Below are 12,556 nucleotides of genomic sequence, written 5' to 3'. Positions count from 1 at the left end.
TTTGGCATTTCATAATTCTATAACAAACTTACCATCAGCCAATCAGAAAGAAGGATTTCAGTAGCCTTTAACCGTTATTGAAAATCTGTTATTTTAACAGTGTATCTCATATCTGAGCTGACACTGCCACTGGTAGTCAGGCTGGTCGAAGATGACCTCCCTCAGAAGGGTCATCTCAGTGTCGATCCGGATCCATAGGACTGGAGAATCAGGACTGGAAATAAGGGCAATAAGTTGTGCCCTTACTGTGACGTCACCTATTCACATTAATCCTGAGAGTTTGTTTGAAAACAGTGTACTCAATAGCATGCGTTTATCACAGTTTTTCTACTTCAAAGTAATTACCAACCTCATTTAAACAAACATTACAATTTTCTTGAGATCTCACTTATGGTTCTATTGATTAATTATACCTATTCTCCCCGTGCTTTGGATTCATTATTGACTTAAATTATATTTCTTTAATTTTTGAAAAATTTTGATGCATGCATTTTTGCATGGTAGTGGGATACATGAAAAAAGTTGAATGTCACATGATGTGTTTTGACCTATAATGATACTTGAAATTATATACTTGTATTTTTTTGCAGGCCATACCGAAAGCCATCGGTCTGATACGGAACATCCATACCATGTGTCCGAGAGAAAGCTTAGCGTTCTTGGTTGATCTCATCAAGTATAATGACAATGCCAAAAATAAGGTGAGGAAATGTATGAACTCATGTTTACTTGCATTATGTCTATGTTTTCTTATTGCTGGCCTAAGTGGCAGAAAACAGCATGTAAACATGTACATGAAATATGAAAATTGTTTGAGATTTCATGATTAAGGATGATTTAATATACATTATTCATGTAGATTGACTTTTTGTGGTATTACAGCTAGCGAGAATTAGATATCAATATAAGTGATAGCAAACAGCCTCACTCCAGTGGGTCGTCCATAACTTCAGTTATCCGCCTAGCTCGCAAATCTTACTTTTCTGATAAAATTGAAAATAACAAAGATAATAAAAATTCATTATGGAAATCTGTAAATGAGATATTAGGTAAGAAAAAAGAAAGCTATGATAACATTAATTTCGTAGAAAATGGTCAACACTTGCGAAACCCAAGTGATGTTGCTAATGCCTTTAATAATTTCTTCAATAATATCGGTCCAAATTTAGCTTCAAAAATAGTATCTAATGATAATGACTTTTCTGAGTACTTAAACGATTTTCCGGAAAATTCTTTATTTTTTAATCCGACTAATACTCATGAGATCTTAGAAATTGTTAGGTTTTTGAAACCGACTAAATCTTCAGGGCATGATGGAATAAGTGTCTATTTATTAAAACAAATAATTCACTTTATAGCTTCACCGCTCATGCATATTTTTAACCTTTCTCTGTATCATGGCATTGTTCCCGATCCACTTAAGATTGCAAAAATAATACCAATATATAAGAAAGATGATCCATGTCTTACTTCCAACTACCGACCAATATCTTTATTACCAAGTATCTCTAAAATTCTTGAAAAAATAGTTTACAAGCGATTGTATTCTTTTTTTAACAATAATAATATATTAATTCCAAATCAATATGGTTTTAGAGAGAATCATTCAACCGATTATGCTATTTTACAATTATTCGACAAAATATCTGATTCTCTCTCTAAAAAAGAACACACTGTTGGGATTTTTATGGATCTATCGAAAGCATTCGATACAATGGATCACCGCATTTTACTTTGTAAATTAAAGAGATATGGAATCAGGGGGGTGGTTTTCACTTGGTTCAAAGATTACTTAAGTAATCGACGCCATTATGTTTCTTTCAAATCAAAAACATCCAATATTTGTACAATGAATTGTGGAGTACCACAAGGATCGATTTTAGGTCCATTGCTATTTTTTATTTATATGAATGATATTGTAAATGCATCTCGAGAATTAACTTACGTTTTATTTGCAGACGATACAAATGTCTTTTATTCCCACAAAGACTTAAATATACTCGTCCCGACACTTAATTTCGAATTAAAGAAATTATCAAAATGGTTTAAAGCTAATAAACTCTCCCTAAATATAAGCAAAACAAATTTTATGTATTTTAAACACATTCAAACTAAACACATGTTCCTTAATATATACATAGATGACATACCTATCATTGAAAAACAAGAAACCAAATTTTTAGGTGTATGGATTGACTCAAATTTAACGTGGAACAGTCACATTCACAATATTTGCATGATGGCATCCAGAGGAATAGGAATTTTGTTTAGATTAAAATATCATCTCTCCAAAAAATCATTATTTATGCTTTATAATTCGTTCGTTTTATCCCACTTATCTTACTGCAACTTAGTATGGGGGTATAGTAGTAAGGTAAAAATAGAAACAATTTTCCGTCTCCAAAAGAAAGCACTCCGCATATGTACTCATTCACATTTCATTGCACATACTGATCCAATATTTCACAACTTAAAGACATTGAAAATTGAAGATATTAACATTTATCAAACGGCCATATTTATGTTTAAATTTTCATCCAATATTATCCCGATTCCATTTCGCAATTTTTTTGTTTACAACAAAGACATTCACAAATATCCAACACGACATTCAATAGATCTTCACTTAACCAACCCAAGAATATTACTCGCTCATAAGACAATACGCCACCATGGCCCAGATATTTGGAATGCATTGCCACAGAATATTAAACAATGTACATCTCTCTATTCGTTTAAAGCTTCGTTGAAAAAATTTCTTATTTCTAAGTATACCTAATTTGATTCACCTGCACTCACCCACATGCACACACTTGCACTTCTTTTTACCATTTTTTTCTACCAATATATATATATTTTTTAATCTTATATTTCGTGACGATCAATTTATCAAATATGATTTATGATGGTTTTCATGTAGCCCCCTCTCCTGGCTGCTATTGCTTCAAGCACCTCTGTGCTTATAATAGCTGGCCCCTGTATTTTACCGAACTTTATCACATGCTTAGGTATGATTTAATTATCAGTCTTTTCTGTATTATTTACAATGTATCTCTTTAATTGTCACATTTAAATTGTATTCATTCAATTATGTGAACATGTTAATTTATCATTGATTTATGAATAAAATGCAGAAACTCCTGCAAAAAAAAAAAAAAAATAAGCTACGCACATCTTTAGGCACGACGATCAACCCTTAGTGATAAATTGGATACCCCAATTTTGCTGTTTCTGATAAATACTTCAACCAATGTGAACACCTAAACAATTGTAATTGTATTCAAACGTCAATAATCTCGTCTTCATACAAAGTCTTCTGATTTCTAAACTCTGATCATGTCATTAGTTTTACTTTATTCAATAATGGATTGTTCCCAGTGTCACATGTGTATTTCTTGATAGCACATGACTCATCCTCTGTCGTACAATCGCTGTTATTAATGCCAAACAAAAAAGGGAACAGAAACACTTCCTTGAGGGAGGCCTACCTTTGTTGTAATAAAGGAAAAACTATGGAAATGATCATAAGAATCACTATGTATAAGTTGAGAAAATTGACGTTTGTAACTAATATTTGGTTACTCATACTGATTGAAGTAATTTTGTTGAGCTATGCCACTGGACTGATTCAGATTCATCTCCTTATGCTTATCTCCTTCATGCTCTGATAACTTTTGTCACTTTTTTTGTTCTGTATGAATTTTTTCAGTTCTCTGACTGTTACTACCGAGCTGGTCTGATTGACGCTCTGTCTAATACCATCACTCCTGCCGTGGCCATGGTCAATACCAGTGTAGAAAACCTCTCCCCTGAAACAAAGGTATGTCAGTGCATTTTGTTCTGAAGTCTAGTCTAAAGGTAAATGCCAGTTGTGGTAACGATTTCATAATGAAGTCATACAGAATCCACTAAAATGATCACCCAAGTGATTGTATGCATGAATAAAAATATGTGCTAAAGGATTCTGGAAAAACTTGTAATTGCTGAGAAATATGGAAAATAAGCACGACATTTCACCAATACATGTATGATGGGTCTTTTTCCAAGCGATAATAATACACTGTCCCACATGTGCTTATCTGTGCTGGTCATCTTCAGTGTGATTGTTTTCCAGCTTAGATTTCATAAGTTCATAATATTCATGTAACTGTACCAAATCTAGATCTAGGATGGTACAGAGCTGCCAACTATTAAGAAAAAGTCATAATTATTCAGATTTTCATTTCAAATTATGCCATTATGCTTTTGACCTTAATTATGACACTTTTGAGTGCAAATAAGTGTTTTAACATTTATTCTTATTATTATTAGAGAGTCAAAAGGGGCCTAAGCTTTCAATCATAGCAGAATCTTCGTCGGAGGCAAAATGACAAACATATAAAGTGGAACAAACATAATATAGACCATAGACATGCAACAGCAACACTAGAAACAAGGAGACAAAAAGGGCATTAGAGAGTTGTGATGATTATTATTATTATTATACATTGGCAGTGGTGAACTCATTTGAAGTTGGCCAATGATGCTCATTATTTGCATGATTATGTATCTTTGTTTTATCGCTCTGAATGTTGTCATTACATGCCTAGATACTGACTCTGTCTTGTGGTTTTTCTTCCTCCTGGATTTACATGTATAATAGATTTACGCAAAAGAGAGAGTACCAGAAATGATTCTGAATCTGAGCCTTAAAAGAAAGAGGATTCATTTCTTTTTAAAGAATCTGTTCTTTATGATTACTTCTTCAAAGAATTTTATGATACTGCGTGGCACATATATAATTATAACTTTTATGCCAAAATTATGACTTTTTAGCTTCTGGATTACTACTTTTTACTTTCAAAGGTTGGCAACTCTTATGATATGTTCACAGTTAACCTTGGTTTTACTGACGATCATGAAATCAGTGTTTACTGCAACTACTTTCATTTATCTTTGAGTTCTGTCCAGCGATGATTTATGAAAGACTTTGCCATTATTTCCTAGATGGTTTTGGAGGAGGTAACCCGATGTTTGAACCTTGAGAAGCTCTTGCCTTGCTACCAGCACACCGTCACAATCAGCTGCCTCAGGAACATCCGTCTTCTGCAGAAGAACAGCCACCTACCCAGTGAACCAACGCTCTTCCAGACCTACGCTCAGTATGGCCATTTTACCAAGGTCCGATTGGCTGCACTAGAAGCTCTGGTGGACTATGTCAAAGGTATTAGTTTTATTAATGAAACAAAATATACATATATGTGATTATAATAAGAACAGCCACCTACCCAGTGAACCAACGCTCTTCCAGACCTACGCTCAGTATGGCCATTTTACCAAGGTCCGATTGGCAGCACTAGAAGCTCTGGTGGACTATGTCAAAGGTATTTATTATTGTTTTATTATTGATATGAAATGTATGTGATTTTAATAAGAACAGAACCAACCTAGCGAACAATGCTCTTCCAGACCCATACTCATTATGGCCATTTTACCAAGATCAGGCTGGCAGCACGAGAGGCTCTCGTGTCAAAGATATACCCAAAGCACATCTCATTTTAGTCTTTAGTTTGATGATTAGCTAAGTGAAATGTATTTGATTTTTGGTGAAAAAAAATAGTCACCTACCCAGTGAGCCTACATTCTTCTACACTTTTGCTCAGTATGGCCATTTTACCAAGGTTAGACTGGCTGCACTAGAAGCTCTGGTGGACGGTGTCAAGGTATACCCAAAGCATATCTCATTCCATTTATACGTTTGAATATTTTTAAGAAATACATGTATATGGTCCGAACAAAACGTCACCTGCCCAATGAGCCAATGCTCTTCCAGACCTATGCTCAGTATGGCCAATTTACCAATGTCTGATCAGCAGCACCAGAAGCTCTCGTAGACTAAGAGTAGAGTAAGAGTTACACCTTGCATTCCATTAGATTTGTGTGTTGTTTTGGTCATTTATTGTATAATGAAAGGGTGGTCTAGTTTTCTTCCCTCCCCCTTATTATCAAGTTTTCACTGATGTTAACATCAGAATAAAAATCGTTCGCCGGAGATGAATCATAAGGTTTTCATTTCATTACCCATCCTGTCAATCCTTTAGATATAACTGATAATTGTCATTGGATACCGGGGAGGATCCAGGATTTTCCGAAAGGGGGGGGGGCACATTTTCCTGAAGAAAATTTGACAAGCAAAAAATAAAAGGTTTTCACGAAAATTGTTGGTCATTTCGTCCACGTAAAATTTGAAAAGCAATGAAAAAAAAGGTCCTCACTTGTGTATGAAGGACATATTATTATTAAAAATATATGCTGTGACTTTTAAGGGGTGGGGGGCATACTCGTATAAGAATGGCATATTTACATTAAGAATTGATTGTCGCTCTCAAAAGGGGGGGGGGGGGGCACGAGCCGGGTGTGCCCTCCCCTGGATCCGCCAGTGATTGGATAGCACAACTTTTCAAACATTTGAGCCTTATACATGTAATATTGTCTGACATACATGTAATCCGCAAGCGATTCTGTGAAACAGTACTTGTAAATTTCTTCAATTTGCTGGGTTAGCTGTCCAAGCAAACGATGTCTGGATATAATACTTGTTTGTATACCCATTGTTAAAAGCTCACACCTGCCAACCAGTACGTTTAGGCGTATTTATTACGTTTTTGCAACCGAAATACGGCAGTACGTTTTTTTCTTTTAAAAATACGATTTTGTAAAAAAAATTATAATTTTTTTATTTTTTATTTTTACAAAATCGTTATTTATTGAGAAAAATCATCTCTATATGTCTCTATTTTATAAAACGTACACAAATATGGTTATTGGATCAATGTAATTTCAGGTAACTTGTTTTTTTTTTTCAATCATTTTGTTAAAACCAGGGTGAAGTTTTTTTTTTCATCTGCAAGAGCAGTGCGCATTTTATCTTGCATGCAGCTTGAGCACCGCGATGAGCGAGTGCGCCAAGCATTTTATTATGAAGTACACTTTTGGGGGGAAAATACATTTTTTTTATCACAGAATACAGTTTTTCATTCCCAGAGGTTGGCAGGTCTGAAAGCTGTTGTTAAAGGGAAGCTCCGGGATGAAGATATTTATATCTAAATATATAGAGTAAAATTCACAAAGCGAAATGCTGAAAATGTCATCGAAGTCGGATAACAAATAATGAAGTTATTGCATTTGAAAGATTTGCATTATTCTGATGAAACAGTTCTAGGCATGTCTTCAAGAATATTCATTAGGTGGGCTGATGATGTCACATCCCCACTTTCCTTTTTCTTATGTTATTACATGAAATCATAATTGTTTCATTTTTTCATAAATGTGTAAATGATGTGTCTCCATTATGATGAAATAAGTTGGAGCAAGAAATAGCTAATGCACTCAATCAGTTGTCAATCCAATTGTTTTAGTTCTTGGTGGAAAAATTTTGAATAAACCTAATTTCATGTAATAAAATACGAAAGAACAAGTGGGGATATGACATTATCAGCCCACCTAATGAATGTTCATGAAGACATGCCTTTAACTGTTTCACTGGAATAATGCAAATCTTTAGAATTCAATAACTTTGTTATTTGTTATCCGATTATGATCAAATTTTGAGCGTTTTGCTCTGTGAATTTTACTCTATTTATTGAGATATAAATATCTTCGGCCCGGAGCATCCCTTTAACCCCAGTGGGTTAATCAGTACAATGATGTGAAGTATTTTTTGTGATTTTCTTGTTTGTTGCAGTTGAAGCCAGTGCTGACATCTTTTCTTGGTTGCTAGACATCGTAGAACAAGATCCTGTGCCAGTTATCAAGTAAGCAATCCTCATTTTATTCCAGCCAAACATTGTTTTTTTTTTCAGTGATGCAAAAGACTATCACAGCTTCAAGATTTCTTGTAATTTTCAACTTTTCATTGTGCACTCTACATGTATTTGTTTAACTCCTACCAAATTTACAAGTAAGGCATTTGCAAATATGTAGTGGAATACCACCCCCCCCCCCAAAAAAAAAAAAAACACCCAAAACTCTTGATTGTTTCTATATTCAAATGTTCCCATATTTAATGTTTGTGAATATTTTTTTTCATGGTCCAGATAATAAAATAATGATATTGATAATAATAATAATAATGATGATGATGATGATGATGATGATGATGATGATGATGATGATGATGATAATAATAATAATAATGGTGGCTACTTATATAGTGCACAGGTCCACCCTTCGGTGCTCATGGCGCTTATGTAAATGGTGAGTTGATGGATGATGGGGGGGGGGGTGGGAAAGGGAACAGAATCAATCTCTAGTTAGTAACATGTCAAGATATTCTTGTATGATTAGGTTAAAGACTGAAATTTCATATTGAATGTGTGAATAGATATAGAGATAATGCTAGGATGGTTAAAACAGATGAATGCATGAAATTATGCTCTACTTTTAAAACATTTTCGATGGACATGAACATGGCTTTAACTTGTCAAATATCTTTTCCAGGCACAAGTTGCTGCGGATGCTCATAGCCAACCCACCATTCAAGTACAAGGAACAATCCAAGCTCAGCACAGAAGAACTGATAGAAAGACTCTGGGCTTATATGAAGTAAGTGTCATGGGAGGGCTTTCACAAAGCTGTTTGTAAGTTATGCACAAATTTATGCATTATGGATGACCTGTTCTTTTGGTACCTTTTTTCCCTGTTTTGAATTGGAAGTGCACTCTGACGATAAGTTGGTTTTAATAAAAGCAGAAAAAATATATATTATATTAGATATTGGTCAAGGTTTGATGAAATTCAATTCAATTAAAAAACGGTCTTTATTGATAATCAAATATGTTAACAATCATACATGAAAAAACAGCAGGAGCTGGAAAAATCATGTTTACAAGTTGGTGTTGGCACAATTAAAAACATAGTAAAAAACATAGTAAAATGCATTAAAAAGGCTATTCCTTTAAGAGTTAATACAATTTAGATAAAGCATAAAAGGCAATGAAAGAATGAATGTAACATGATAATGGCAGACTTGAAGGAGAGGAGACTGACACTTATTTAAATGACAAAAATAATTGTATTGTGGCTTGGGGATGATCATTTTGCATTGCCTTTCCTTGTCAGCACACTCATCTTTTGTTGAGTATGTCAACCAAAAAAGGCAATGGACTGTTTTTAACTCTTCTTGTTCTTATTGGAAATTGTTGATAGTTGTTTGTACAACAAAGAGATATGTTTGTATGTTTTTTCCGAAGTAGCCATGTCTTAAACAGAAGATGAGTTGAAAGTGATTTTGCAAATTTTTACACAGTGCCAGTCTTCTCTCCTCGATTGTTGGTAAATTACATACCTAACATGCATTTGTGTATGTGATGTAATTATGTCCTAAGATAATTTTACATACTCCCCGTTGTATTCTTTCAATAGTATTATTTTGTTTTGCTGTAAGACTGCTATGGAAAACTGGAGCACAATATTCTAAAATTGGTTGTATATAACCCATATATATTGTCACTAGATCCTTCAAAGGTAAATTGAACTTTTTCAGTTTCCTTAACATATATCATTTTCTATTGCACCTTTTAACCAAGTCATTGACATGTAAATTCCATTTTAAATCAAATTTATGCATTCAGTCAAAAAATAAGAGTTATGTTTTTTTATAGTTTTGAATTTGTGACGTCTTAAGCAAAATTGAGAAAACGGTCCATCCTCATTAGCAAAAATATCAATATACAGCATATTGAATTCAGGGTGCGAACTGATTTCAGTTGAACCACAGTGCTAATTGTTAATGTTTGCATAGTTATTCCATTTTCTGTTGGTTTCTTTGTTTCAGCTCTGGTACATCTCATGATGCCAGGCTTCGTTGTGACGTGGTGGATTTCTTCTACTGCCTCTACGGGAAGACCAGACCCGCTTGTCTACCATTGCCTGAGGTAAATAATATAGGGTATTTGTACAGCGCACCTATCCACCTCATGCTCGGGGAGCTCCTACATTACCCTAGCTAAGTACCGACTCCTCAGAATTACTTCCTGCCGGTATCATATACCTCATCTGGGTTGAGTGTAGCGTATTGTGGGTCAGTGTCTTGCGGGGATTCGAACCCACGACCCTCTGCTTCAAAGTCTGAACAATAATCCACTGGGCCATAATGCTCCACAAAATTTCCTATGTCTTTTAAAATGAACAAAGAGTGACTTGAAGTCATGCTGAAGTACTGTTAAGGCGACCGCACACCTTACGATCGGTCTGCGACTCAATTTTGGAATAAGACGTAGTAGAATTTGATGCTAATATTGAGACTTGGAATATCCTATTGTGTAATGTTCGAAATCATCGTACGAATACCTATTTCCAAATCTGTGACTATGCTATCATTCTTCTTAGAATAAAAGCAAATTTAATATTTAGTCGTTATGACGTCATAGCAGTCGTACGATTGGCTACGATTTGAAACTAATTTGGCCTTTACTCCAAAAAAAAGGCTTACAATCTTACAAAATGGTTTTATTAGTATTCTTTCAATTAATTTTAACCTTGAGTAAAATGATATGTTCCATTCACATTTTCAGAAAATGAGCAAAATACGATTTGTTCCAAAATCGGATCGCGAACAGTAGTAAGGTGTGCGGTGGCCTTTACACACATGGTATTTAATACGTAATCACATTGGTTGATACATGTACTCGGTAGCATGGCTGTATCCCCTGAGCTTGGTTTGATCAATGTACAATTTATACTCCACGGAACTGCATTGGAATTTAATTGTGACTTTTTGTCGCACTGAAATCTTTGTGAAGCGCCCCCAGGGGAGCGTTTCATTAACATTTTTGTCTGACATGTTGTCAGATCTGGCATCTTTCCTGGATCTCGATTGTCTGAGAGGCATTGTTACTTACGTAACTTTCGGATAAAACGCCTGACAAATCCTTTCATGAAACGCTCCTCAGAGGTCTGAAGTAGATAACACAAATTGTTCAGATGTCTGACCCAGTCAAACTAAAGAAGAAAAAGTACTTTTTTTAAAAGAATTTGGCCAGTGGAAAATGTAGTTTTTCAAGGATTTTATCCATGGAGAAATAAGTACAATTCCACCAAAAATACAGAAAATACAGTGCTAGCATAATGATTTTGATGACAATAGCAAAATATTAACCTTTTCAGCATTCAGAGAAATGAGCATGTATTAGGGACTTATGTATGGAATATTATTATTTATTTTTGTAGCTTGGTTTTGTGGTGAATCTCAAGGAGAGAACAACGGCGGTAAATCCAGCCATCATGCCTGACGAAGCCGATGAAGAAAACTTTGATGACGATGACGATATGGATAGTGTAAGTATTAAATGGTTGGTTTGGGAATGGTATTTGCATGTATTGGCGTTAGGATATGCCGGGGGATGGAGTACTTGCATGCATTGGCATATATGGGATGTGCCTCCCTTAATTGGTCACTTTTTGGTGAAAAAAGCCTTAAAAATGGAGTATGGTTTTTGAGCTGGAATATCCCTAATCATACATTCCCATTTATTTTTATCTTGACTGATGTCCTTTGTCCGTGCTTGTCAATTTTATTTTTTGCTTTAGGAATAACTGGAATATTTTAAATTTTGGTGTAAGTATCCTTAAACAGTGGTCCTTTTTGGGAGAAAATCCTAAATAATTGGTACTACCCTTTTCTTGAAAAAAATCCCCATAAACCTAGATTTTGGTTTTTTTATGGGTTGCCTGGAGTTCGAAGTGAATCCCAGCACATCTGTCTTCTATCTTAATCAAGGCAAATGTAAAACATCACAAATGAATTATTCCCTAGTTTCACATATACACCTGTATTGACCTATAGGACAATCAAGGGGACTCCTTCGTTGAGATAGAAGGCATGAGTGATCCGTTGGGCGCGGACCGAAGCTTATCTCCAGACATGCTATCTCCCAGGATACTTAAAAGAGAGTCTTCATCTCCGATCCACGTGGATGTCGAAGGCGAAGATGATTTTGCCTCCTTGATAAAGGTATGTTCATCTTTTTATATAACAGTAAATAACCATGCAAATAAATGCCTCTCCAAAGGGCACTAGCACACCTAGTGTTAATCAAATCCGGGTCATCGGAATCCGAAACCCCCGCTGTACCGACTGAGCTATCGCGCCTCCTATTGTGGCTTGAGCACCCTGCAAATGAAATATATGAAAGTTATAATTTTGTGACCTTCCATCTTATATTTCTTTGTTTCCTTCCTTTTAATTTCATTTTTCAGAGGGAGAGACGAGGTAGCGAGGAAGGTGAATTTGACCCTTCACCCCTCGATCCTGTTAAGGTCAAGGGTGAGATCAAAGAAGAGGAATCTCCACTGTCACCCTTAGAACCTGGTAAGAATCATCTAGATTGATTACATGTACCCATCACTATTTTTATTTATTGATTGATTATTATGAGTGAGTATATCCTCGAGCAGTAGTGATGTCAAGAATAGAAAATATAATATATGTGTCTCATTGGAAAGAATTTACTTCTTGAAATAAAATCACTCCCCCAAATTAAATGCATTGGAAATTCCAGATATAATCTTTGTGACT

At 35.0% G+C, this 12,556-nt stretch overlaps 1 protein-coding gene across 3 annotated transcripts in view; it reads left to right on the top strand.

The window, feature by feature from the left end:
• Positions 1 to 12,556, top strand: part of LOC129280306 (transcription initiation factor TFIID subunit 2-like) — a 47,848-nt gene that overhangs the window by 30,477 nt on the left and 4,815 nt on the right. For all 3 annotated transcript variants that reach the window (XR_010296190.1, XM_064111825.1, XM_064111824.1), the window contains exons 19-27: positions 591 to 701; positions 3,710 to 3,820; positions 4,987 to 5,203; positions 7,724 to 7,793; positions 8,479 to 8,583; positions 9,815 to 9,914; positions 11,209 to 11,316; positions 11,825 to 11,992; positions 12,238 to 12,349. Coding sequence is in view for 2 of the 3 variants with exons in the window: in XM_064111825.1 (XP_063967895.1) it covers positions 591 to 701; positions 3,710 to 3,820; positions 4,987 to 5,203; positions 7,724 to 7,793; positions 8,479 to 8,583; positions 9,815 to 9,914; positions 11,209 to 11,316; positions 11,825 to 11,992; positions 12,238 to 12,349 (1,102 nt within the window). In the remaining variant the exon portion in view is untranslated. The remainder of the gene's footprint in view (positions 1 to 590; positions 702 to 3,709; positions 3,821 to 4,986; positions 5,204 to 7,723; positions 7,794 to 8,478; positions 8,584 to 9,814; positions 9,915 to 11,208; positions 11,317 to 11,824; positions 11,993 to 12,237; positions 12,350 to 12,556) is intronic.

Source organism: Lytechinus pictus, chromosome 17, assembly GCF_037042905.1.
Source record: "Lytechinus pictus isolate F3 Inbred chromosome 17, Lp3.0, whole genome shotgun sequence".
NCBI classification, from domain to species: Eukaryota; Metazoa; Echinodermata; class Echinoidea; order Temnopleuroida; family Toxopneustidae; genus Lytechinus; species Lytechinus pictus.
Note: the sequence above shows the minus strand (reverse complement) of the source record. Positions and strands in the feature narration are given on the sequence as shown.